At 57.4% G+C, this 25,650-nt stretch overlaps 2 protein-coding genes and 1 long non-coding RNA gene across 14 annotated transcripts in view; all 3 read left to right on the top strand.

Annotated features, from left to right (window-relative positions):
* Positions 1 to 908: 908 nt before the first annotated feature.
* On the top strand, positions 909 to 12,728 carry ANKRD13D (ankyrin repeat domain 13D). 7 transcript variants are annotated; one of them, XM_060104617.1, is made up of 15 exons: positions 909 to 1,185; positions 1,765 to 1,900; positions 2,025 to 2,149; positions 3,015 to 3,060; positions 3,143 to 3,286; positions 3,537 to 3,726; positions 9,175 to 9,241; positions 9,644 to 9,725; positions 9,999 to 10,060; positions 10,168 to 10,298; positions 11,249 to 11,406; positions 11,496 to 11,612; positions 11,698 to 11,861; positions 11,941 to 12,029; positions 12,291 to 12,728. In XM_060104617.1, the coding sequence occupies exons 1-15, from the start codon at positions 1,096 to 1,098 to the stop codon at positions 12,574 to 12,576; spliced, it is 1,887 nt and encodes a 628-aa protein (XP_059960600.1). In that variant the 5' UTR covers positions 909 to 1,095; the 3' UTR covers positions 12,577 to 12,728. The 7 variants fall into 7 exon arrangements, with proteins under 7 accessions (XP_059960600.1, XP_059960605.1, XP_059960601.1 ...); XM_060104622.1 differs by having other exon boundaries at positions 9,175 to 9,250; positions 11,995 to 12,029; positions 12,378 to 12,728; XM_060104618.1 differs by having other exon boundaries at positions 9,175 to 9,250; positions 11,995 to 12,029.
* A 1,021-nt stretch (positions 12,729 to 13,749) lies between these two features.
* On the top strand, positions 13,750 to 21,775 carry SSH3 (slingshot protein phosphatase 3). Of its 2 annotated transcripts, none has more exons than XM_060103747.1 (14): positions 13,750 to 13,914; positions 14,474 to 14,511; positions 15,091 to 15,322; positions 16,283 to 16,401; positions 16,481 to 16,552; positions 16,909 to 16,974; positions 17,061 to 17,249; positions 17,333 to 17,426; positions 17,690 to 17,818; positions 17,901 to 17,947; positions 18,611 to 18,757; positions 18,982 to 19,182; positions 19,279 to 19,552; positions 20,687 to 21,775. In XM_060103747.1, the coding sequence occupies exons 1-14, from the start codon at positions 13,849 to 13,851 to the stop codon at positions 20,957 to 20,959; spliced, it is 1,947 nt and encodes a 648-aa protein (XP_059959730.1). In that variant the 5' UTR covers positions 13,750 to 13,848; the 3' UTR covers positions 20,960 to 21,775. The 2 variants fall into 2 exon arrangements, with proteins under 2 accessions (XP_059959730.1, XP_059959729.1); XM_060103746.1 differs by having other exon boundaries at positions 14,471 to 14,511; positions 20,687 to 21,774.
* Positions 21,776 to 24,746: 2,971 nt separating this feature from the next.
* The window catches only part of LOC132493918 (uncharacterized), a 30,182-nt gene continuing 29,278 nt past the window's right edge, over positions 24,747 to 25,650 (top strand). For all 5 annotated transcript variants that reach the window (XR_009533030.1, XR_009533028.1, XR_009533029.1 and 2 more), the window contains exon 1: positions 24,747 to 25,105. This is a non-coding gene — a long non-coding RNA (uncharacterized LOC132493918). The remainder of the gene's footprint in view (positions 25,106 to 25,650) is intronic.

The raw sequence follows: 25,650 nt of genomic DNA, 5'->3' as shown, positions 1-25,650 counted from the left end.
GGTGAGGACACCAGAGCTCAGCCAACGGAGGCCTGCACCCTGGTTCCGGTGTGGGTGGAGGGGCTGGCCCTGATTTCGAAACTCTCCTTCCTCTCCTGACACTGGCAGCAAAATGCAGCCTCTGCAAAAGGGATGCACGCGGTGGATGAAAGCAGCCACTCACGGTGCACAGCCCTCCAGAAGATCTAGAGCTAGCCAGGCCTGCTCCCCCCACCCCCCCGTACCCCCATTCCTGACTCCAGTTCACCCCCCGCCCCAGGGCAAGGTCCAGCCCGTGGTGTGCCACCAGCATACACTGGCCCAGGTCCCTGAGAAAGCTGGTCAGCATTTAGGGGCATCTCAGAGGTGATGGGGAGGCAAGCCAGCACCTCGCATCCCACCCGCACACACAGGCCTGGTCAGTACCCGCGGGGTCTGGGGTAAGAACACGGCGGCACTGGCAAGGAACTGCCGGGGAAACGCGCGTACCCCAAGAGCCACCGGCCCGCGGCCCGCTGAGCACGCACGCGCACACCCGCGCTCACGTCCCGGGGACCCCGGCCCCGCCCCTCGCCGAACCGCCCAGTCTCCGGACTCCCTCTTTCCCCTTCCGGACCCGCCAGGATGGGTCTGCGCCGTGTCTGAGGCGCCCCCTGCCGGGCGCTTGCGGAGCTGCATCCAGGCCCCGCCCGCCGGAACGCCCTCCGCAGACCCTTCCCGGCTGAGACCTGGGCTGATACGCAGGTCCTGGCTTCTGCCCTGGCGCACGTGGTCACCAGGGCTGCTGGGCAGCACCCCTCGTCCGCCCCCGGCGAGCGCGGGCCGGACTGAGGTTTCCGTGGCTGCGAAGCAAGGTCGCGCCAGGCCCGACGCCCCGCCCCGCCTCGGCGCAGCCCCGCCCGCCGGGCCCGCCGAACCCGCCCTCCCCTCTGCCTGCGCCGCCGCCGCTGCAGCCACTGCCGCGGGGGCGCGGGGGCGCGGGGGCTGCGGTGGGCACTGCTCCGGCTCGGCGCGGACGGGAGGCGAGGGGCCAGCGCCAGGCCCGAAGCCGAGGCGGAGCCGGGCCGCCCCCGCCGCGCCCGCTGGCCCGCCCGGGATGAGGCGCTGAGGCCCAGCATGGCAGGCCCGGGCCCCACCTTCCCGCTGCATCGGCTCGTCTGGGCGAACCGGCACCGCGAACTGGAGGCCGCGCTGCACAGCCGCCAGGTGAGGCCCATCGGGCCCCCGGGCCGTCCTCCTGGTCCCCCACCCAAATCTGTGGTCTGCATCGGGAGGCCGCCTGCCCGGCTCCCTCTCCCCGGCCCAGAAGAGAGGTCACCTGCCCCTCGAGCTTGGGCTTCTGGCCTCGGCTCCCAGCGCTGGGCCTTGCCCTGTCCGTCTCCCCACTTCACACTGCATCCAGCCTCTGAACTCGTGCCGCACCACCCCTAAGCCAGGCTGAGAAAAGCAGCCCGGTCCTGGTCCCCAAGTCAGTCCAAACTCTTGACATCGGCAGCTGCACCTCTACCAGACCAGGCCGTACCCCCACCCCACCCCACCCCCGCCCCTGCCCACCACCACCGGGCCCCCAGCTCTGTCCCTCGCAGAGGGCAGGAGAGGTGGGCAGGCCCTTCCCACCTACCCCCTCTTCTCCTTTGCCAGGACACTCAGGCCACCCTTTGCCATTTCCACCACCTGTGTGCTGTCCTTATTTCCTGCAGTGACTCCCAACCCTGTTCATCCCAGTGGCCTTCTTGCCTTGGCCTCCCCTTACTTGCCCCGTGCTGAGTGTCTCATCTCCCCCAGCACGACATTGAACAGGAAGACCCCCGGGGTCGCACCCCCCTGGAGCTGGCCGTGTCCCTGGGGAACCTGGAGTCCGTGAGAGTCCTCCTTCGACACAATGCCAACGTGGGCAAAGAGAGCTGCCAGGGCTGGGCAGGTACTGCAGAGGGCAGAGGGGCTCCCCTGAGGCTGGCAGCGGGGGGGCGGGTGGTGTGTGTGGGAGTGAATGGCCAGGCCTGGAGCCATCTAGAGAGCTCCCCTCAGCAGCCCAGTGCCCCCAGTCCTGCAGGAGGCAGTCAGCACTGGGGACCCTGAGATGGTGCAGCTGGTACTCCAGTATCGGGACTACCAGAGGGCCACGCAGAGGCTGGCTGGCATTCCGGAATTGCTCAACAAACTCCGCCAGGTACAGCAGGACGTAGAAGTGTGGCCAGTAAGGGGGGTGTGGGGCACCATGGAGGGGACCATGACAGACTATGTGGGGTAACCCTTGCCGGGCCTGGCCTTGGAAGGGCACCCAGCCTGTGCAGCATGCTTTCCTGACACTGTCAGTGAGGTCCCTCTCTCTTGACCCCAGCCAGGGTCATGTAGGAAAGAGAGGCAACCAGGCCCACATGGATGAGGCTTTTCTCCCTTTGGGGAGAAAGGCTTTTGCCACCATAGAGGGTCCTCTAGTGCTAGAAATCTCAACAGAGCTTTAGATCATGGGTCTCCTGGTTAATGCAGATTTACTGAAAGGATTTCATCCAACTTACCGGATGCGGCCTGGACTCCTGTCCACCCTTCTCAAAGCACACAGTGGGTGGATAGGGGGGCCCCCACTGGGAGAGCACACTACCTTGTGCCCTCCACCCCAGGGGCAGGCCCCCAGGGGGTCACTATGCCCCCTTTGCAGATGAGGACTCTGGGATCCAGAGGGGGCAGAAGCTCCCCCAGGAACCCTGTGGGCTAGTGGCCAGGTTGAGCCTGGCCCCAGGCTTGCAGACGCTTATAGCCTGATGACTTGCAGACCTTTCAGGCCCCACTTGGCCCACCCTTTCCTGGATGGGGTTTGGCTGGGTTGGGGGCAAAGCTGGACCATGGCGGCACATCGCGCCTCGCTGAGGGAATTCCCTGGTTGGCACTCCGTGCTTTCACTGTGGGGGGCTGGGTTTGACCCCTGGTTGGGGAAGGGCTGGGCTCCCAGAAGGGGGCCTGTGGACAAGGGGCTTCCCAGGCCCGCTGGGCCCTGCTGCAGGCTGGGCCCTGATCGGTGCTCTGGTCTATCTCAGGCCCCCGATTTCTACGTGGAGATGAAGTGGGAGTTCACCAGCTGGGGTGAGTGGGGACCTCTTGGCTCTCAGGGGCCTGGGCTGGGGCCGTTGGGAAAGAACCTTGGTGACCTCTGTGCCTCCTACAGTGCCCCTCGTGTCCAAGATGTGCCCGAGTGATGTGTATCGCGTGTGGAAGCGGGGTGAGAACCTGCGGGTGGACACCAGCCTCCTGGGCTTTGAGCACATGACCTGGCAACGCGGCCGGAGGAGCTTCATCTTCAAGGGCCAGGGTGAGCTCTGGGGGGCTCCCCACAGGCACGCAGCAGACCAGGGCCCCCAGGTTCTCCCGTGGCTTGTGAGGACAGTGCTGTCCTCTGTCTCTCTCTCTAGATGTGTAAATGGAGGCGGGGGTGGAGGGCGTCCAGAGGCTGTGGCCACACCCCATAGCAGGAGGTGGCTGAGGGCACCACGATAGCCCTCTGGCCACTGTCTGGGCCTGGCACTTATTTGTCCCCCTCACACCCCCACGCCGGCTGGCAGAGGCGGGAGCCTTGGTGATGGAAGTTGACCACGACCGGCAGTTGGTGCACACGGAGACACTGGGGCTCACGCTGCACGAGCCTGAAGCGCTGCTGGCCACCATGCGGCCCAGTGAGGAGCATGTGGCCAGTCGCCTCACCTCTCCCATCGTCTCCACCCACCTGGACACTCGCAATGTGGCCTTCGAGAGGTTAGTTGGGGCCTGGCCACACCGTGGGCAGTGCCCTCAAGCCTCTAGTTAAGGCTTCTGGGAGGCTGAGCCCTTTGCAGAGGCTGCTCGGGACGGGGAGGGGGTCCCTGCAGGCCCAGTGTCTCTTCTGGACCACCTGCTGGTCCTGGGTCCTGTGGCACCTTCCAGCTCCTGCACGCCTGTCTATACTGGCAGCTCTCTCCCTGGGAGGAGGCTGGGTCAGGGAGTCCCCAGTTTCCTGACTTCTGACCTCACGTGTTTTCCCATAAAAACAAGGATTGAGGCTGCCGTGCAGGGCAGCTGTTTGCAGCAAGGTCGGCTTCTCAGCGGTGCAGCTGCGTCTGGGCCAGAGTCCTTTGTGGGTAGCCTAGGAGCCCACCCTTCCGGCAGGGTGTTATTTCTCTGACAACATGTGCCCCAGTTCCAATAACAGACTTCAGAAACACTTTTTTTTAAAAAAACAGCTTTCTTGAGATATAATTTTGTATACTGTACCATTCACCTATTTAAAGTATGCAATTCAGTGGTTTTCAGTATTTTCACAGATATGTAACCAGTACCACCGTCCAATTTTAGAACATTTTCGTTGCCTCAGAAAGAAACCCTGTACCCTTTAACAATCAACTCCCAATCAACTCCCTTTAACAATCAACAATCCCCTCCCCCCGAGCTAATCTACTTTCTGCCTATAGGTTTTCCTGTTCTGGATTTTTATATGAATAGAATAATACAATACGTGTGGTCTTTTGTGACTGGCCTCTTTTGCTTAGCGTAATGTTTTCAAGGTTCATCCAAGTTGTAGCATGTAACTGCTGCGTTCCTTTTTATGGCCAGGTCCGTTGCACGAATATCCCACATTTTGTTTATTCATTCGTCCATTGACGGACATAAGGATTATTTCCACCTTTTGACTGTTGACTGTTTGACTATGAAGAATGCTGCTCTGAACATTAGTGTACAGGTTTTAGTGTGGACATACATTCTCTTTCTCTTGGGTATTTACTTGAGAGTGGAATTGCTAGGTCCTGTGGTGACATGTGGTAATTAAACACAGATGTTTAATTATTTGAAGAGCTGCCAGACTATTTACCAAAGGGGCTTCAGCATTTTACATTCCCATCAGTGGTATATAAGGGTTCTAATTTCTCCACACCTTCACCAACACTTACAGCTCATTTATTTATTTGGGGGTTATAACCAGCCTAGCAGGTGTGAAGTGGTATTCATTGTGGTTTTGATTTACATTTCCTTAATGACGAATGATGTTGAGCATCTTTTCATGTGCTTATTGGCCGTTTGTATATCTTCTTTGGAGAAGTGTCTATTCAGATCCTTTGCCCATTTTATCTTTTTAAATAATTAATTAATTAATTAATTAATTTGGCTGCGTTGGGTCTTTGTTGCCGCGCGCGGGCCCCCTCCAGCTGCGGTGGGCCGGGGCCACTCCTCACCGCGGCGCATGGGCTTCTCATTGCGGCGGCTTCTCTTGTTGTGGAGCACGGGCTCTAGGTGCACGCTGAGGGCCGTGGCCCGCAGGCCCAGTAGTCGTGGCCTGCAGGCCCAGTAGTCACAGCTCGCCGGCTCCAGAGCGCAGGCTCAGTAGTTGTGGTGCACGGGATAAGCTGCTCCGCAGCATGTGTGATCCTCCCGGACCAGGGATTGAACCCGTGTCCCCCACATTGGCAGGTGGATTCCCAACCACTGCGCCACCAGGGGAGTCCCCCTTTGCCCATTTTAAAAATTGGGTTATCTTTTTATTATTGAGTTACAAGAGTTCTTTGTATGTTCTAGGTAGAAATCCCTTATCAGCTACATGATTCGCAAATATTTTCTCCCATTCTGTGGGTTGTCTTTTCACTTTCTTAATGGTGTCCTTTGAAGCACAAAAGTTTTTAATTTTCATGAAGTCCAGTTTATCTATTTTTCCTTCTGTTGCTCGTGCTTTTAGTGTCATATCTAACGATACTTTGCCAAATCCAAAGTCATGAAGATTTTCCCCTAAGTTTTGTTCTGAAAGTTTTGTAGTTTTAGTTCTTACACTTAGCTCTTTGATTTATTTTGAGTTAATATTTGTATATGGTGGGAGGTAAGGATTCAACTTCATTCTTTTGCATGTGACTGTCCACTTGTTCCAGCACCGTTTGTTAAAAAGACTGTTAATTCCCATTGAATTGTCTTGGCACCCTTGTGGAAAAATCAGTTGACCAGAGATGTATGGGTTTATTTCTAGACTCTCAATTCTATTCCACTGATCTGTATGACTCTCTTTGTGCACTGTCGTAATCACATGTTGCTTTGTAGTAAGTTTTTGAAATCGGAAAGTATAAGTCTTCCGACTTTGTTCTTCTTTCTCAGGATTATTTTACGTATTCTGGGTGGGTCCCTTGAAATGTCACATGAATTCCAGATTCAGCTTGTCAATTTCTACAAAGAATTCAGGTGGGATTCTGATAGTGTTTGTGTTGAATCTGTAAAACACTTTGGGGAGTATTGCCATTTTAATAATGTTAAGTCTTCTGCCATGAACGTTGGATATTTTTCCATTTTAGATCTTTAATTTTTTTCAGTGATGTTTTGTAGTTTTCAGAGTATAAGTTTTACACTTACAGTAAATAAATTTATTCTAAGTATTTTATTCTTTTTGATGCTCTTATAAATTGAATTGTTTTCTTGATTACATTTTTGAACTATTCATTGCAAATCTATAAAAATACAATTGATTTCTATATATTGATCTTACATCCTGTAATCTTGTCAAACTCATTTTTTAGTTCTAATGGGTTTTTAGTGGATTCCTCGTATTTTTTATATGTAAGATCGTGCCGTCTGTTAATAGTTTTACTTCTTCCTTTCTAATACGAATGCCTTTTATTTCCTTTTTTTGGTTTAAATGCTTTGTCTGGAACCTCCAGTAGAATGTTGAATAGGAGTGGCAAGAACGGACATCTTTATCTTGTTTCTGATGAAGAAACAAGGGGGAAAGCACTCAGTCTTTCATCATTAAGTGTGACATTAGTTGTGGGTATGCTTTATCAGGCCGAGGAAGTTGCCTTCTGTTCCTAGTTTGTTGAGTGTTTTTATCGTGAAAGGGTTTGGGTTTTGTCAAATGCTTTTTCTGTGTCTATCGATATGATCATGTGACTTTTATTTTTATTCTATTGATATGTGTTGCTGTCAGTTAATTTTCAGATGTTGAACCAACCCCGTATCCCTGGGATAAATTTCACTTTGTCGTGGTGTATAATTCTTTTCATATGTTGCTAGATTTGGTCAGCTACTATTTTGTGTCCATATTCCTAAGAGGTAATGGTTTATAGTTTTCTTGTAATGTCTTTGCCTGGTTTTAGTATCTGGGCAATGCCTCATTGAATGAGTTAGGCAGTGTTACCTCCTTGTCTATTTTTTGCAAGAGTTTGTGAATAACTGGTATTAATTCTTCTTTAAAAGTTCGGTGGGATTCTTTGGTGAAGCCGTCTGGGCCTGGGCTTTTCTTTGTGGGTACTTTTTGGTTTGTTTTTGTTTTTACTGCTTCAGTCCCTTTACTTGTTACAAGTCTGTTAGATTATCTACTTCTTCTTGAGTTAGTATTGGTAGTTTATGTCTCTCTAGGATTTGTTTACTTCATCTAAATTATCTAATTTGTTGGGGTACAATTGTTCATCATATTCTTTTATTTATGATCCTTTTAATTTCTGTAATGTCAGTAGTAATGCCCCCTCTTTCATTTCTGATTCTGGTGGTTTGAGTCTTCCCTCTTTGTCAATTCCATTGATCTTTTCAAAGAACCAGCTTTTCGTTGAATTGATTTTCTCTATTGTTTTTCTCTTCTCCATTTCATTAATTTTCACTCTAATATTTATTATTGCCTTCCTTCTGCTTGCTGTGGGTTTAGTTTGCTCTTTTCCCAGTGTCTTAATATGGAAGTTTAGCTTATTGATTTAAGATCTTTCTTCTTTCTTAATATAGTTATTTACAGCTATAAGTTTCCCTCTAAGCATTGCTTTAGTTGTGTCCCATAAGTTTTGGTATGTTGTATCTTCGTTTCCTTTCATCTCAAAGTATTTTCTGATTTTGCGTTTGATTTATTCTTTGATCCATTGGTTACTTAGGAGTGTGGTGTTTACTCTTCCCATATTCATGAATTTACCAAGTCATCTTTTTTCTGTTACTGATTCTGATTTCATTCAGTTTTTTTTAAAATTAAGGTTGCTTTCTTGTTGTTGTTGTTATTTATTTATTTAATTTATTTATTTTTAGCCGCATTGCGTCTTCGCTGCTGCGCTCGGGCCCTCTCTAGCTGCAGTGAGCAGGGGCCGCTCCTTGCTGCAGTGAGTGGGCTTCTCATTGTGGTGGCTTCTCTTGTTGCTGAGCACAGGCTCCGGGCGCGCAGGCCTCAGTAGTTGTGGCACGTGGGCTCAGTAGTTGTGGCTCGCGGGTCCAGATGGCTCTGCGGCACGTGGGATCCTCCCGGACCAGGGCTTGAACCCGTGTCCCCTGCTGTGGCAGGTGGACTCCCAACCACTGTGCCACCAGGCAAGCCCTCATTCAGTTGTGATTGGAGAACATACTGTGTATGATTTCTGTCCTTTCAGTTGTATTGAGGTCTCTTTTATGGCTGAGCCTACGGTCTATCCTGAAGAATGTTTCACATGCCCTTGAGCAGAATATGTATTCTGTTGTTGTTGGGTGGAGTGATCTAAGGATGTCTATCAAGTCTAGTTCGTAGTGTGTTCAAGTCTTCTGTTTCCTTGTTGATCTTCTGTCTGCTTGTTCTATCCATTATTGAAAATGGGGTACTGAAGTCTCCAACTACTATTGTTAAATCAGACATACTTTTATTTTTAAATTTTGATTATGGAAAATTTCAAGCACATATGAAAGAAGAGAGACTAGTATAATGTTCTCATCACCCAACTTCAGCATTTATCAACATTTTGCCAATCTTTTTAAAAAAATTTTTTTTGGCCACGCCGCACGGCTTGTGGGATCTTAGTTCCCCAACCAGGGATCGAACCCAGGCTCCCAGCAGTGAAAGCGCCGAGTCCTAATCACTCGACCGCCAGGGAGTTCCCAACATTTTGCCAATCTTGTTGAATCTACCCTTCCTCACTTTTTTCCTGTTTTCTTTTTCCCCCACCTATTTTAAAGCACGTCCCAGATGTCGTATCATTGCAACAGTAAATGTTTCTGCATGTGACTCTAACAGATAAGGATGTTTTTAAACCGAGCCCCAGCGCCATTATCACACGTAGCAAAAATTAATAATTGCCCAGTACTTTCTAGTCCTCAGTCCTCTGTTCATTTGTCCCCAGCTGTCCAGGCAGCCTCCTCAAGGCCCCTGTGTGCTTCACAGCGGGAAGGCTAATTGGAGGGGGTCTTTGGAAGGGACGACTTTGGCCAGAGTTGGGGGGTGTGGGTCCTCATGAGCTCCTGTTTGGTCTGTTTCAGGAACAAATGTGGTATCTGGGGCTGGCGGTCTGAGAAGATGGAAACCGTTAGCGGCTACGAGGCCAAGGCAGGAGAGGCTAGTGGTGGGAGCTGGGGTAGGAGACGAGGCCCAGGAACGCTGCCCCTTCTCCACATCCACCCTGTGTGGAGGGAGAGACCCAGCAGCCCGTGGGCTCCGGATGCCCTGTGTGGACACGGGAACTCAGTGGGGCCCAAGTGGCCCAGCCCCTGCTGAGCACGCAGGGGTTACCCACAGCACGGGCCCCTACCCGATCACCGAGATGAAGCCAGGAGCATTTTACCCTCATTAGTGACTCCCCGGGGTTCAGACCCCACCCCCTCCACTGTGGGGAGCGAGATCCTATCTGTCCCTGGGGACAGGAGGACTTGGGTCCTGTGCTGGTGAGGCTGAGTGTGGGCAGCAGGCTCTGAGCCCCCAGCTCCCCCTGTGTCCCCCCCTGCTCCCCAGGTGTACAGCGCCACCAATGTGGAGCTGGTGACACGCACACGCACGGAGCACCTCTCCGATCAGGACAAGTCGAGGAGCAAAGGTAAACCCAGGTGCGCCTGCCTGCTGCCCAGTCACACCGTACGGGGTGGTCACCCTGATCTGGGGTCAGGGCCAGAGTATCTGGGATCAGCTGGAAGGCTTCCCCGTTCCTGTCTGCTCCGCCTTCCACCACAGGGGAGGCTCCCAGGGTGGAGGCTAGGTGTGGGCAGTCCTCCTTCCACCACAGGGGAGGCTCCCAGGGTGGAGGCTAGGTGTGGGCAGTCGGGGGGCAGTGGCCCCAGGTCCCCTCATGGGCTCCACCCCTTCTCCTTAGGGGGGAAGACTCCATTCCAGTCCTTCCTCGGGATGGCCCAGCAGCACTCCTCCCACAATGGGGTGAGCCGGGGCTGGGGGGCGGGGGCTGGGGGCCAACCGGCAGGGCCCACTGGGTGGGGCCGGGCCAGCACCTCCTGAGCGCTAAGCCTGGTCCCGGGGCCACCCAGGCTCCTGTGCAGCAGGCAGCCAGCCCCACAAACCCCACCGCCATTTCCCCCGACGAGTACTTTGACCCCAACTTCAGCCTGGAGTCCAGGAACATCGGCCGCCCCATTGAGATGTCCAGCAAAGTACAGAGGTGAGGTCTGGGGGCTGGCGGGGGGGCTTCCCTCTGGGACAGGGGACCCTGCCTGGTGCCCCCCGAGCCCTTACAGACCCTGTCACACACAGGGCCCCCTGGAGTGGGGAACTCACTCACCCAGCTGGCTGCCTTCTCGACTTCACTCCCTGGGGGCCGGGGCCAGGCCTGCTTTAGCCATGGTCCTTGGCACCCAGCTCGGGGCTTGGCTCAGAGGACTGGTCGCTCTTCTTGGTGAACGAATGAATGGGCAGCACCACCCATGTATGGTTTTCTGTTCAACTGAACGAGCACCTGCTGGGGGCCAGCTTGTGGCAGACAGGAAGGGCACGCGGCTCTAACACCTCCTGGCTTCGTGGCCCAAGGAATCACCTTCCCCTCTGAGAGTCTGTTCTCCCCCTCAGTAAAATGAGAACAGTTGCCTTTGGCCACCTGCTCACAAGGGTGCTGTGAGGCTCTGATGAGCCGTGACTTCTAGCGCGTCTGGTGGGCCCAGCACTGTGCCAGGAACCTCACGTGGACTCCCTCAGCCACGCAGCGGCCGGGCTGGGATGCGACCCCAGCAGTGCGGTCCTGAACTGTCGGGCTGTGCGGGACCCCCGAGTACGGCGAAGTGCGACGTGCTGGCTGGCTGTGGGCCGAGGAGGGGGACAGGGCTGTGGACGAGGCGGGACTGAAGCCAGGAGCTCAGCCCTGTCCTCCTCATCCAGCAGAGCTGAGCTGGCACAGAGCACCCGGGGCCCAGCCTGAGCCCAGGGCCGGGGGGCAGCTCAGGCTGTAGGGCCAGAAGGACATAAGCTCCTGGGGGAGGCAGGCAGGAGCAGCTGAGCAGGGAAGAGGGTCCCCCAGGCCAGGTGGAGGGCAGCAGAGGCAGATGTCCAGAGTAGGTGCGCCTTAGCAGAGGGGCCACCAGAGGTTCCTTGACCCACGTCCTGCGGTTGGCCGGGCAGGTTCAAGGCAACCCTGTGGCTGAGCGAGGAGCACCCGCTCTCCCTGGGTGACCAGGTGATGCCCATCATCGACCTGATGGCCATCAGCAACGCTCACTTTGCCAAGCTGCGCGACTTCATCACCCTGCGCCTCCCGCCCGGCTTCCCGGTCAAGATTGGTGAGAGGGTGGGCCGGGCGGCAGGAGGGCCCCCGGGGTGGGGTGGGCACGGGCTGCAGGGCTGGCTCAGGCTCGACATCTCCTCACAGAGATCCCCCTTTTCCACGTGCTGAACGCCCGCATCACCTTCAGCAACCTGTGTGGCTGTGACGAGCCCCTGAGCTCGGTGTGGGTGCCAGCGCCCAGCTCTGCCATCGCAGCTTCAGGTACCGCCGTGGGCGGGCGCGGGGCTGTGAGGTTCGCTGGTCTCTGCACACCAGGGGCTGAGCACGACCCCTTTGCTGCACCCAGCGAGCCCCTTCCCCTGTGAGGTGGACCCCGCCGTGTTTGAGGTGCCCGACGGGTACAGCGTGCTGGGCGCAGAGCGCAGCGAGCCCCTTCGTGACGAGGACGACGACCTGCTGCAGTTTGCCATCCAGCAGAGCCTGCTGGAGGCGGGCACAGAGGCGGAGCAGGTGGGGTGCGGGCAGGAGCTGGGCCCTGGGTGTGGGGAGGGGTGGCAGAGGTGACAGCTCTGGGCTCTGGCTGCTGCAGGTGACTGTCTGGGAAGCCCTGACCAACACCCGGCCTGGTGCCCACCTTCCCCAGGTCACGGCTTACGAGGAGCAGCTTCAGCTGGAGCGGTGAGGCCCTCCAGGACCTGCCAGGTCCATGTCTCAGCCCTGCCCTGCCTCGAGGACCCTGCCGGCCGGGGGGGTTCTTGGCTGGTGGGGTTAAGTAGCAGGGAGGTGCTGGCCCCAGGACCCCACACCCTCTTTGAGGCCACCCTCCATCTTCCGTGCTGCCCACCAGCGAGGGCGGCATGAGGGATGGGGAGAGACGGGGCCCGGCCTCGTCTCTTGTCTCCGGTCCTTGGGTCCCAGCCTCCCCGTCCTTATCTTCAGCCTCCGCAGCCATGTCCCAGCCCTCGGCCTCCTCCCCAGCCTTAGCGCTCACGGGTCTGCTCTCCCCTCTCATGCCTCGCCTGGAAGGGCCCTCCAGGAAAGCCTGCAGATGTCCACAGAGCCTGGGGGTCCGGAGTCCCCTCGCAGGGCGCCCCCGAGCTTTGAAGAGCAGCTTCGCCTGGCCCTGGAGCTGTCTGCGCGGGAGCAGGCGGAGCGGGAGCGGCGGGGGCGGCGGGAGGAGGAGGACCTACAGCGGACCCTGCAGCGCTCGCTCACGGAGCTCTGAGCCCCGCCCTCAGGAGGGCTGCCCCGGGCTGCTCCGCCCCCCACTTTTGTAACTTATTTATTTATAGACACTCTGCTGCTGCTGGGCTTGGGGCCTGGAGCCCTGCGGGTGGGCTTGCATTGGAGACTGAGATGGAAATAAAGAGACCCTCAGCAGCAGACTTGCTCCGCTCATTGCGGGGGTCGGGGGGGGGAGTGCTGGGGGGCACCGAGGGGAGACACTGTGGGCAATGGCCTTAGACTTGGGTTTGAATCCTGACCGTGCTCCCCTTAGCCTCTCTGAGCCTCAGTGTCCTCAGCTGTAAATGAGACCGCCTCCCACCCCCAGGGCTTCTGGGAGGGTAAAATGAGCCGACAGGTGTCAGGTGCCCTAGTAGGTGCTCCGTGAACGTCAGTTCCCCCAGCCCTGTCCCACCTACTGGAGACCCCGGTTCTTCCGGCCACACAGTCCGGCTTTCCGGGAACCCACCCCTGCTCGTGTCAGGGACGGGGAGAGGCTGGTTCTCCAGACTCTGCCGGGTCAGAGGAGGCCCTGCGCCCCAGGCCTGGGTTCCTAACCTGACTCCGGCAGGTTCTACTGCAGTGACATTAGACAAGTCACTTCCCTCTGCTGCCGCCGTGAACCTGCTCAGCCCTGCCCTGCTCACCTCCGAGGTGGCCCTGAGGACCTGCTGTGAGCCTCACGGGTTAGTTCTAAACCCACCCTGATATCCCCTGAAGCTTCGAGTGTCTCTCAGTGATTCATGCTGAGTGGAAGCGCCAGGGCCAACCGGCAAGGAGAAAGAAGTTTGGGGTGCTCCCCACTTAAGACCCACGGTTTCTGGTCCTCTCCAAGACCCGGGTCCTCAGTCCTTCCTCCCGAGGTCCTATCTCTGCTGCTAGCAGAACGGTTGAGGCCCAGAGCACAGCTCAGGTGACCTAACTGGGCGGAGCAGGGAGGACGGGGGCGCCTCCTGTGAGGAGGGACCGAACCCTGAACCCAACGTAGGCTGCCCCTTCCCGCCGCTGTTGCCGGGCTCCGCACCTGCGCCCCGCCCCCAACGTGTTTCGGGGGGCGGGGACGAGGCGGACCCAACCTGTGGAGACGCGAAGGGAGGGGCGGTGGCCACTGCTTGCGGGCTCCCCAGGCCGGGCTGGACGGGTGTCTGGCCCTTTAAGGTCCGCCCTCGAGGAGGTGCCAGGCCCTGGTGGCTCCGGACTCTCCTTCCTGGTCCTGCGGGGCAGGGACTGTCCGTGGGGCTGCGGGAGGGCCAGGTGCCCCCGGTCTGGTCGCATGGCCCTGGTCACCGTAAGCCGCTCGCCCCCGGCCGGCGGCCACTCCACGCCTGTGGGGCCCACGGTGAGTCTGGCTTTGCTGTGGTCCTGCCCACGCAGCTGGCTGCCAGTTGGGCCTGGGGGAGTGCTTGCTGACCACGGGCAGCCTCCCCTGAAGCCTGGGAGTGTCCGGAGGGGGACTTCAAGTCTCAGGCTGTGGGGAGAGGGGTTGCGGGGGGGGGAATCTTGAGGCAATCAGGAACTCGGACCAAGGCGAGATCCGGAGCCGGAGCCGTGACCGCCTGCGGAGGCCCTACCCCGCTCTGGGCCCAGATGGGGGCCAAAGTCTCAGGCGTCTCCAGCCTCGGGCCGCCCGCACCGCTCCATCCCCCCACGCCTCCTTACCTCCGGCCGCTGGACCTGAACCTGGGCCCGGGCTCCCCCCAGTGCGTCCACGTGGAGAGTGGACTGGAGCGCCAAGGGGACCTGACCCCCTTTCTGGTTCCATTCCCCACTGCGGGGGTGGGCGGTGTGCGCGGAGGGGGCGCGATCCCTTCACCGTCCACCACAGCAGCCCTGAGACAGGGGAGAGGAGAAACCTTCCCTGCCACTTCACTCTGCCCTGGGGGCTGCTTTCTCAGCAGGACCAGGTGTCCCAGCGCAGAAGCCGGCTCCAGCGAAGGTGAGCACCTCTTCCCAACACACGCACCCCCGTCCAGCCGCCAGCCTTGGCCGCCGCCATCCTGGAGGACTTGCAGCCAAAGCCCACTACGTACTGTGTGGGGCAGTGTTGCCAGTAGGCATAGCTGGTGGGCACAGCTGGCTGCCTTTGCTTTCATCTTCCCCCTGGTCAGTTGGAGCTCCTTCACCCACTGTCCTGGACCTGGCTCTGGCCAGTGGTCACGAGCCAGTGGGCAGCATGGGACGGCAGGGCCTGAGGACTCCTGAGTCCCCACCAGGCTCACAGTATCTACTGAGTTAGGCAGGTGGGAAGGAAAAGGAAGCAACCTCCACCCCTCCTCAGACAAGAATAGATGGGCTGGAGGCTTGAGAGCCTCCAGGGCAGTGCTTCCCAAAGTGTTGGGGCAGCGTTACCCGGGAACTGGTTAGAAATGCACATTCTCAGGCCTCCACTCCAGGCCCACTGAGTCTCTGGGAATGGGGTCCAACACCTGTTTTAACAAGCCCTCCAGGTGATTCTGACACACCCCTGTCCTAAGGGCTACGATGGGCCATAATAGTTTCCCTGCTCCCCTGCCAGGCAGAGCTTTGCAGTACTCCGCGGGGCTGTCCTGGGACTGCAGGATGGAGGCGATGATGGAGATGCAGCCAAGGCCAGCTCTGAGCAAGTGGAGGAACCCCCCGGGGAGGAGCAGCCCCACGGGGACCAGACAGACGACGGGCATGGGCCCCAGAGTCTCAGGAAGCAGGAACAGAGTCAACACCTGCGCCTCATGGTGGGGCTGCTAAGGCCACAAGACGACATCCGCCTGGTGAGGGCCCCGTCCAGAGCCCTCTGGCCCTCTGAAAGGGGAGAGAGCCACTCCCCAGGTGGGAGGAGAGGGTGGAATGGGGCCAGTGTGTGTGTGTTTGGGGAGCAGTGGTGTGAGAGCAGGGGGCCCCCTGGGGAGCGTAGCGGTTACCCAAACCCCAATGACTCTGCTGTTTCGGCTAGAGTTGTCTTAACAGGGCGATCCGGTCATGTCTTCGGGTCTCTGGAGAGCTGGGAGAGGATGGGGAGGTTTGTCCGATGTGAGCCTGTAGGGTCAGATTAGGTCCAAGAGCTGGGAATTACCCAGAGGCGGGTTTCTGTTCAACCAGCACAAGACCTTCCTGACTATGTGAGTTGCCCACAAATGAACTGGTGCTCAGGGGGGTCTGCTGAGCACCCACCGTGGGCTCGTGTGCTGGAGGGGCCCGTGCGGGAATGGGACACAGGCGGGAAAGTGAGGACCAGTTCCCAGATGCCTGTGGAACAATCTCATTGTCTGCAGCAAAATGGGAAAAACAAGATGCAGTCAGTTTTTTGTAAGGCAGAATTCATTCCACAGAAGCACCATCCTTTATTGTGAAACTGTGTCCTTAATATTTCTTTGGTGAAAAACATTCCTTGAATCAAATTATGGTAATGGCAAGTGGAAAGGTGTTTCTTAAACCTCCTTCCTAGGCAGAAAAAAAAAAAGGGCAATCTGTCATGGCCATTCTCCCCTTTTTTTTCACATACACCCTCTCTGAGAAGAATCTTTCTAAACATTTTATTGGACCATGAGATCCCAAAGTTGGGAACCACTAGATTGTAACCACTGATCCGGTATCTGGGAAGAGAGGGATGGATGTGGAGGGAGCAGGTGGCAGGTCTGTTCTAGACCCAGCTGTGTGTCAGGTGGGGGTGGGGGGAGCAGGGTGCTCTGGGCCACTGTGACCCCGGGCTTTTCCCTTCCCATCTTCTCCAGGCAGCCCAGCTGGAGGCGGCCCGGCCCGCCAGGCTCCGCTACCTGCTGGTAGTTTCCACAAGAGAACGTCTGAGCCAGGATGAGACAGTCCTTCTGGGCGTGGATTTCCCTGAAAGCAGGTGGGAGCAGGGAGAGGAAGGGAGGAGGGCAAGGAAGTGAGGTGCTGGGTGGCAACAGCTTTCCCTCTGTCCCCGCCAGCTCCCCCAGCTGCACCCTAGGCCTGGTCTTGCCTCTCTGGAGTGACACCCAGGTGTACCTAGATGGAGATGGGTAAGAGGTGGCAACTGGAGGGAAGGGAAAGGAGAGAGGTCAGAGGGTGGAATAACTAAGTGTGATGTATGGGGCGGGGAGGGGTGCAGGGGTGTGGTGGTACTGGGGAGCAACTGCAGAACTCTAGGCTGGGCCTACTGTCAGCTCCACTTGAGATTTGCCGTGTGATCCTGGGCAAGTCACCTAACTGCTCTGGGCCTCAGCTGCCCCATATCTGGCAAACAGGGCTTATTTTGAAGTTTAGATGATGTGTATATACTTTGAGGACCAGCCTTAGGTGGCTAGTGGGAAGGCCTCTCAGGGGACCCTGTCCCAGAGCCAGGAGCTGGGTTCCACCCCCACCTGATCTCCCACAGGGGCTTCAGTGTGACATCTGGTGGGCAGAGTCGAATCTTCAAGCCAGTCTGCATCCAGACCATGTGGTAAGGGGCTGGGTCTTGAAGATGGCTCAGGGTCTGGGTAGGGGCAGCAGGGAGGACAGCGTGACCCGGCCTCTCCTCTGTCCCAGGGCCACGCTCCAGGTGCTGCACCAGGCATGTGAGGCGGCTCTGGGCAGTGGTCTTGTGCCAGGGGGCAGTGCCCTCGCCTGGGCCAGCCACTACCAGGACAGACTGAGCTCTGGCCAGAGCTGCCTCAACGAGTGGACGGCCATGGCTGACCTGGAGTCCCCGCGGCCTCCCAGCATCGAGCCCGGCCGGTCAGCACAGGGAGGGGAGGAGAGGGGGCTGTGCCATGGCAGAGCGGGGAAGGGGCCCCTGGACTGACGGGCTCGGTTCCCAGGCCCTCGGGACAGGAGCAGATGGAGCAGGCGATCCGGGCTGAGCTGTGGGAGGTGTTGGACTCCAGTGACCTGGAGAGCATCACTTCCAAAGAGGTGGGCAGGGTGCCGGGGACCACGGGGGGAGCTGGGCCCTGGTTGCGGGGGCCTCCGGCTGGGCCCCAGAGGGGTCCTCTCCTTGGAGCCTTCCCATTTTAGCTTTCCTCCTGTCTGAGCTGTTGTCACGTGCCTGGCCTCAGCTTCTCTGCCTTGATGGGACAGAGTATTGTCCTCAGAGGCCCTTCCCTCCCCCAGGGAGAGCTGGGGCATCGGGAACCTCGCAAGGCGCCCCCAGCCTCTCCTCACCCTCCTGCCTGCAGATCCGCCAGGCCCTGGAGCTGCGCCTGGGATGCCCTCTCCAACAATACCGCGACTTCATCGACAACCAGATGCTGCTCCTCATGGCCCAGCAAGACCGGGCGTCCCGCATCTTCCCCCACCTCTACCTGGTGAGCTGCAGGCTGAGGGCTGGGGGATGGGGCCTGCTGTCGCTGGGGGAGAGGGCCAGTGACACTCTCTCCGTGTTCACAGGGCTCAGAGTGGAACGCAGCGAACCTGGAGGAGCTGCAGAGAAACAGGTGGGGTTTCGAGCCCTCCCAGGACTGCCCGCCCTCTGTCCTCCCCCGTGGGGAAACCTGGCCAGAAACCCCCAGAACCCTCTCAGCAGCAGCTAGCTCTACTTCCAGCTCCACCCCTGGGGCCGTTCCCCTCGCATGGGCTCAGGGGGGGACAGGAGAACAAGCTACCCTGCTGGTCTGCTGGTGGAAAAGCCCCTCTTCGCCTGACCACGTCTCTGGGAGAAGGGAGGGCCCCTCCCCTGTGGGAGACCTGGCTGCCCGTTCCCAACAGCTCCTGTCACTTGTCCATCATGGGCTTTCGGGAAACCTGCTGTGACCCTTGTCATCCAGCTGCTGCAGATCCACCACCCCATCTCAGCTGAACTCCGAAGCCCTTCTCTAACTGACTTCTGACGATAACAGAAGGGCATGTGTTGCAGGCCGCCCAGCAGCTACCTGGAAGCGGGGTGGGGCCGGGCCGGGCCGGGGGGGACAGTACTCAAGCCCAGTGGGGTGAACCGATTTGCTCAAGGTCACCGTCATCTCCTCCTCCCACCGCAACTGTGCCGCCCCCACCGGACCCTCAGAACCAAGAAAACTAACACCCAGGGTTCGCCGGCTCCGCTGGCCAACGGGCCTGGTGCCCGTGGCCACGTCAGCCTGGCCTTGTGCCCCGTGCTGCAGGGTGAGCCACATCCTGAACATGGCCCGCGAGATTGACAACTTCTACCCCGAGCGCTTCACCTACCACAACGTGCGCCTCTGGGATGAGGAGTCGGCCCAGCTGCTGCCCCACTGGAAGGAGACACACCGCTTCGTGGAGGCTGCAAGGTCGGGCCGTCCCACCCCTCCGCCCGCCCCATCCCAGCTTCCTGCCATCCAGGGCCCGTGCCCTCCTGCCTGCTCTGCCCTCAGCTTTTCTGGCCCTCAGGGTCCTTACCTCCTTTCCCCTCTGCTCTGGGAGGTGAGCCCACCACCTACCTGCCTTTCCCCGACACTCTTGGCACAGCAAGGGGGCGGGGGAGGGGGAAGCTGACCCGGTTCGGCCTCCACAGAGCGCAGGGCACCCGGGTGCTGGTCCACTGTAAGATGGGCGTCAGCCGCTCGGCCGCCACGGTGATCGCCTACGCCATGAAGCAGTATGGCTGGAGCCTGGAGCAGGCTCTGCGCCACGTGCAGGAGCTGCGGCCCATCGCTCGCCCCAACCCCGGCTTCCTGCGCCAGCTGCAGACCTACCAGGGCATCCTGACTGCTAGGTATGGAGTGGGGGACGAGGGGAAGGGAGTGGTTGGGGGTGGGTGCTGGAGGTTGTGGCTGGGTCACTGGAAGCTGACTCGGCCACCCCCTCACAGCCGGCAGAGCCATGTCTGGGAGCAGAAAGTGGGTGGGGCCTCCCCAGAGGAGCACCTGGCCCCCGAGGTCTCTACACCGTTCCCACCTCTTCAGCCAGAACCCGGGGGCAGTGGGGAGCTGAATGTGGTGGGGTTGGAGGAAATCCAGGCAGCCTCAAAAGAAGAGCCTGGGTCACGGCCCCGTATCAACCTCCGCGGGGTTATGAGGTCCATCAGCCTCCTGGAGCCATCCTCAGAGCTGGAAAGCACCTCGGGGGACAGTGACCTGCCAGAGGTGAGGCTGGGGCTAAGGAAGGAGCCCAGGTTGAGGCAGAGTGGGGGCCAAAAGGAGGAGAGGGCAGATGGCCGGAGGATGGAGAAAGTCCAGGACTGGGGCTCGGCTTGGCCCTGAGCGGGGGGCACCTGAGCAGGGGGACCACACCCTGGGCAGCTCCTTTTCATCCCCTCAGAGTAGCCGAGGAGAACCGATGAGGACAGGCGAGCGCTGCCTTCCATGGGAGCTGGAGAGCAGTCACGGGACAGGGCCATCTGGTGGGCTCCACAGCCAAACCGGCCCTAGGCTGGCGGCTGCAGGCAGCTCTCAGCCTGACGAAAGGACTTGCTACCTAAGCGGCAGGGCTGCCCAGCCTTGGAAGGAGCATCCTCCCCAGGCCAGGAGCTGCACAACCAACTGTTGACGCCAGATGGGTGTGGATAAGATGCTCTCAGCACCCCCTCCCAAATCGGAAGGGCAACCCATCGAAGGATGGTGTGCAGTGGGGTCATAGCACTCACACAACCGAAGTGCTGGCTGAGTAGCTGAGCAGCCTCTCTGTGCTAAGTGCTGCAGGGCACGAGTGTAAGACCTGGCCCTTGCCTTAGGAAGTCAGGCCCCTCCATGTGACTTGAGGCCAAGGTGGCTGACCCGGAGGAAGGAGAGCTCACCTCACAGAGGATGGGAACGTTTGGGAAAGGCACCCTGGAGGAGGTGGCACTGGGTGTGGAAGGCTGGGGGGAGGAACAGATGGTTGATGGGCAGGCGTATGTGTTCCTAAAGGCAGGGTGTCCTCACTCGGCACCCAGCCCAGGGCCCGGCACCCGGAAGATGTTTCCCTTGTGGCTCATGGGACTGACTGTACAAAGCAGTGGGGGGCAAGAGGAGGAGGAGAGGACCCCAAGGACGCAGTGGGCGCAGGGGAGCTAAGGAGGGCTTCTGGGGGCCAGACAGGTGAGGGCTGAAGAGCAGTGGCAGTAGGGCTGGGGTGCTGCCTTCCCTTCTAGGGAAATCTGACCTGTGAGTACCTGCAGTAGCTTTTTCTGTATTCACTCAACAGATGCTCTGCATCTACCCTTTTCTAGGCTCTGTGCTTCGTGCCGCTGCCTTGGAACGACTTCCCCGTGACTCTTCTTTATACTCTCATCCTTCCAGGTTTTCTCTCCAAAGGAGTTTTCAGATGAAGACCCTCCACAGCCCTTCCCTCAGCTCTCAAGCGCCGAGGGAGGCCAGCAGGCCCGCAAGGGGCCTTGGCCTGCCCTTAAGTCCCGCCAGTCTGTGGTTGCCCTCAACAGCGCCGCCCTGGTGGCCAGCCGGACCCGGGCCTTCCAGGAGCAGCGGAAGGCTGGCTGTCCATCCACACCCAGGCACCCGAAGGTCGTGAGGCAGCCCAGCGTGGACGACAGTGGCGAGGAGGGCGAGGTGTGAGCCCACACACATTCCCATGCCCCCCTAGACACAAACAGAGGCACCGGAACACAGCTTCTGGGATGAGCACCCCTCACTCCTGTCGGCCTGTCCACGTTCCTCTTAGCTCCTCCCCAGGAGGCCCCAGACTCCCGTCACTACAGCCTCAGCACCTACAGCCTTAAGTCTCAGACCCATGTCCCCCTGTCCAAGGGCTCAAGATTTCCTCCACATTTGGGGATGTGGTAGAGAGACTGAAGGTGCCTTTGGGGGCAACAGTACCGTAGCTTCATTCTCAACTGCTGCCTGAAACACACACTTGCAGCCATGGAATAAAAAACAAGAGTTTCTCAGTGCAGAAAGGCTCATGCTCCCTCCCTCCCCTACTCCTGTCTGCCTCATCCCCCCGACCCCATTTCACTCCTGGGGCTCTGCAGAGAACCAGTGGCCCCCAAAGGCCAAGAGTAACTTCAGTCCCCAAACCTGGGAGTTTCTGAGGAGTGGGGAGCCAGAGCCCTCTGGCGGAGCTGGCTGGTCAGCCTCCCTCACACCCCCCATAAGCAGCCTGAGTCTCCGCTGCTGCCCCCAGCACCCTCCGCCTGCACTGCACTGGAGCACAGGGCACTATGCCAAAGAGAGCCTTCTTTCTGAGCTTCACGGCCTCTGGCCAGTTTTTCATAGTCTTAATAGTGTCTGGCTTTGTACTTAGAAAGAAAAAACATTTTCATATTGTTTTAATTTTATGATAAAGCTTGTCGGTCCACTCTTTCTCTGGTTGCACAAGGAGTGTGGCCTCTCCTTACCCCTTCCATTCTCTTCACAGTTCCCAGGTATCTTGCGACAGGCCCGTTTGGGGAGTGGTGTGTTTGGGGCGGGGTGGGAGGAAAATTGGGGAAGAGAAGAGGGGAGGTCGGCGCTATCTCCCTCATCTCCCGGGGCAGGGCCTGGGTAAATGCTAGCTGCCCCGCCCCCCTCAGGCAGGTCGGCAGGGGAACAAGTCTACACTGGACAGCAGGTGCTGGGCTCTGTCGGGGCAGCGGAAGGGAGTTACCCATGAGGAAATGGAAGCTGTTGATGCCTATGTGGACAGGACCAAGCCTGTCACAGAAGCTAAGGCTCCTTTTGGGCACTTGATGCTAGTTCTTGAGCACACTTTGGGTCCCAAGAACCTTCTTCTTGCTACAATGCAAGAGAGCCTGACTTTCCAAGCCAGCCTATCACTGCCAGGGAAGAAGGACCCTCGGTGGGCCCTCCCCTCTGCCTAGGGGTTCCTTCTGCTCAGTTACAATGTTCAAGAAGAGTAAGTGGGTCCATCTTTGTCACTTCTCTCCCCTCTTCCCCAGATCATATGCTCTGCCCTGTAACACTCTAGTTTGGTTGGGGGTTGGGAGTGGGTGGGTGCAGCTCCTTCCCTCAAAGCAGGCCTCAGATAGGAGCTGGCAGCAAATGTTCTTGTTGATTGAGACCTCACGCCCAGTTTTAGGAATGAATCTCTCACCCAGACCCTGATGGGACCCCCAGCACTGCTCTAACCCTAGTGGACGGAGGAGCAGGACACTTGGGTTCTAGCCCCAGCTGTATCACTTACAAGTTACTTCATCTGAAGTCTCTGTTTCTTTCTGTAAGACAAAAGGATTAAACCAGGAAATCCCTAGACCCCACCTCCTGCTTTGATATTTTAACAATACGTGTCCTCTGTACACTGACAGAATTCAGCCTCAACATGCTCTCTAGAAGAGGAATCATTTGTACCTGTCTGTGGGTAGCAGGCCCAGGGTCACAAGGTGGGGTACAGAGAAGCCAGATGTGATTCTTGATCCATTTGGCTGGTCCACCCTGCTGAGCAGGGAAGGGGCTGCCTGCCATCTACAGCCACCCGTGAGTCCCACCCAGACTGCCCTTTCAGCAGTTCTGGGCCGGGGCTCGGGGACAGTGGGGGTGACAATGTCAGGAGGGAAGCCAAGGTTGGACCCTGCCCTCCTGCAGTCTGTGCAGCTGGGAAGGCAGGATCCAGTCATGAACTCAGAGCTGTGGGGCCCACTAGAATCTACGGAGAAGTAAGAATTCAGCACGAGGAGAAACAAAAATTGGAGGGGAAATTATCTGCATCAAAAATACAGACAAATGGGGCTTCCCTGGTGGCACAGTGGTTGAGAGTCCGCCTGCCGATGCAGGGGACGCCGGTTCGTGCCCCGGTCAGGGAAGATCCCACATGCCGTGGAGCGGCTGGGCCCGTGAGCCATGGCCGCTGAGCCTGCACGTCTGGAGCCTGTGCTCTGCAACAGGAGAGGCCACAACAGTGAGAGGCCCGTGTACCGCAAAAAAAAAAAAAAAAAAAAAATACAGACAAATGATTAAGAACTATATGTACACTGGGAGTTCCCTGGTGGCCTAGTGGTTAGGATTCCAGGCTTTCATTGCTGTGGTCGAGGGTTCAATCCCTCGTTGGGGAACTGAGGTCCCTCAAGGCGTGGCATGGCCCCCAAAAAAAAGAAAAGAAAAGAAAAAGAACTGTATGTATAGACAAAGCTCATACAAATTGCTAAAGGGGCAAAAAACACAGTTTAAAAAATATATATAAAATGAAAAGAGTGTCTCCCTCCGATCTTGTCCTCCAATCCTTCACAGACAACCATTGTTACCAGCTTCTTCTAAGGCCCTCCAAAGACATTCCATGCTTAAGCCATCAAATACATTTGTGTATTCTTTTTTAAGTATAAATTAAAGCATATTAACATACTATTCTGCATTTTGAAAATTTTTTTCATATCACAGAAGAGCTCTACATCAGTACAGAAAGCTCTGCCTAATTTTTAAAATAAGCACACATATTCTCTTTTATGGAATCCATCATGACTTAAGTGGTCATCTACTGATGGACATTATATTGTTCTGGGGTTGGTTTTTTTTTCCATTTCAAGTAATGCTTAAGTACCCTTGTATATACTTTCTTGTGCACACATGGCCACTAATTCCGTAGGACATATTTCTAGAATTGCCGAAGTAAATTCATTCTTCGTTTTTAATTCTGAAGGGCACTGCCTAATTTCCTTGTAAGAAGTTGCACTAATTTACAACGAATGGGAATGCCTGTTTATGTTCTTAAAGGACTGTCCAACCTGCACATCAGTCACCTCATATGAACCTTGCAGCACTCTCAGAGGAGAAAGGGGAGCCATTACAATCACTACCGTTTTAGAAATAAGGAAACTGAGGCTCAGAGAAGTAACTGGGTCTCTGACAGAGCCTGAATTAGGTTTCTAGATCTCAGTCCAGAGGCCTAACTCGGGAATGGAGAAGGTGGTTCCAGGGCAGTCAACGCACTGGGCAGGGAAGCCGGAGGGATGGTCAGGACAGGCCCTGCTCACGGGGTCCCAATTTAACTCCCACCCGATATAGGATTCTCTTAGGGGCCGGAGTGGTCGCCCGGCCCGACTAGAACACTTGTGCGACGAGGAGCTCGGGTCCCTCGGGCAGCCGGTCCCTCCTGGGCCAGCTCCCACCTCCACAACGTTCTCCCTTCGTCGGGGCCGGCTCGACCCGGCCTGGGACGAGTCACGAGCCAGGGCGTCCCCTCAAGAGAAACTACCTTTCAGGTTCCGGCGGCCTCTCCTACGCCGGCAGCGCCCAGAAAGGGCCCAGGGCAGCCGGGGAACCCTGCGTCTCTGAACTGACCGCGACGCTGGAGCGCCATCTTGCGTCCGTTCCTCTGGCCACCAGGTGACAGCCCGGAAACCACATTTCCCATGGTGCCTAGCGCGTCCGCGCAGGCGCAAAGAGCCTCTCTCTTTTTCCCGTTTCCAGGGCAACCTAGCCGGTCCAGTGGCTAGACCCTGCTGAGGGTCGAGCCGTTGCTTCCCGTCAGGTGCCCCGGCGCCAGGACCGGGTCTACAGACTGTTGAGGGGGCAAAGTAGGAGCCTGAGGAGAGGAGGCCAGGCGACCCTGCCTCCCTCCGGGTCCAGCGCTTCCGAATTCTGCTCGGCGTCCGGGCGTCCGCGCCCTCCTGGGGCCTCGGCCTTCTGAGGCAAAGGGGCCAGGGGAGGCCCGGGTTAGCGAGGCCATGTCCGGCTCTGGCCTGCGCGGCCCCGCTCGTTCCACGTCAGCGCTTTGTCACTCCCGGCCGAGGGCCTCCGCGCCGCCGACAAGCACTCCCGAGGCGCGGGCCGGTGAGTTGATGGTTGGCTCCCAGTTGAAGGTGCCGGTAGCGCCGGGCAGGATAACGAGCGCTCCCAGGGTTGGATACGGCTCTGCCTGTGATGGACCCGGGACCTGCGCTCAGCGCTCTGGGCTTCACTTCCCCCTCTGTAAAATGGAGTTTGGACTGGTACTCTTGTGCACCTTGCGATTCCGTTGCAGAAAAGCCCCTGGCTCTGTGTGACCTAAGGGACATGTCCCTTTATCTCTCTGAGCCCAAGTTTCCTGTCTGTAAAGTAAGGAGGTTGAAGCAGATTATCCCTAAGGTCTCTTCTAGGGGATATGGGGTCGTTGCCCCTCACTGCACACCAAGTGCAAACAGAAAAAAAGGGACTTGGATGGTTTGAGCAAGAATCTCACCTCAAGATCTAGAGTCAGAGACACTTGGGTATGTGACTTTGGGCAAAGTGATTACATCTCTTGAGCCTCAGTTTCCTCATTTGCAAAGCTGGGGGTAGTGATAGAACCACCTCAGGTTTTTGATGGTTAAATGGAGTAAGTTTTTAGCCTGCCCGTA

Source organism: Mesoplodon densirostris, chromosome 7 (assembly GCF_025265405.1).
Source record: "Mesoplodon densirostris isolate mMesDen1 chromosome 7, mMesDen1 primary haplotype, whole genome shotgun sequence".
NCBI classification, from domain to species: domain Eukaryota; kingdom Metazoa; phylum Chordata; class Mammalia; order Artiodactyla; family Ziphiidae; genus Mesoplodon; species Mesoplodon densirostris.
Note: the sequence above shows the minus strand (reverse complement) of the source record. Positions and strands in the feature narration are given on the sequence as shown.

Bases quoted from the DNA above. Each gene is read 5' to 3' on its own strand.
- ANKRD13D (XM_060104616.1), top strand. From the start codon at position 1,096: ATGGCAGGCCCGGGCCCCACCTTCCCGCTGCATCGGCTCGTCTGGGCG. The intron at 3,061-3,142 runs GTGAGTGGGGAC...TGCCTCCTACAG, and splicing joins GTGGGAGTTCACCAGCTGGG to TGCCCCTCGTGTCCAAGATG. The intron at 12,030-12,290 runs GTGAGGCCCTCC...CCTTATCTTCAG, and splicing joins GAGCAGCTTCAGCTGGAGCG to CCTCCGCAGCCATGTCCCAG.
- SSH3 (XM_060103746.1), top strand. From the start codon at position 13,849: ATGGCCCTGGTCACCGTAAGCCGCTCGCCCCCGGCCGGCGGCCACTCC. The intron at 14,512-15,090 runs GTGAGCACCTCT...CTCCCCTGCCAG, and splicing joins AGAAGCCGGCTCCAGCGAAG to GCAGAGCTTTGCAGTACTCC. The intron at 17,427-17,689 runs GTGGGCAGGGTG...TCCTGCCTGCAG, and splicing joins AGAGCATCACTTCCAAAGAG to ATCCGCCAGGCCCTGGAGCT.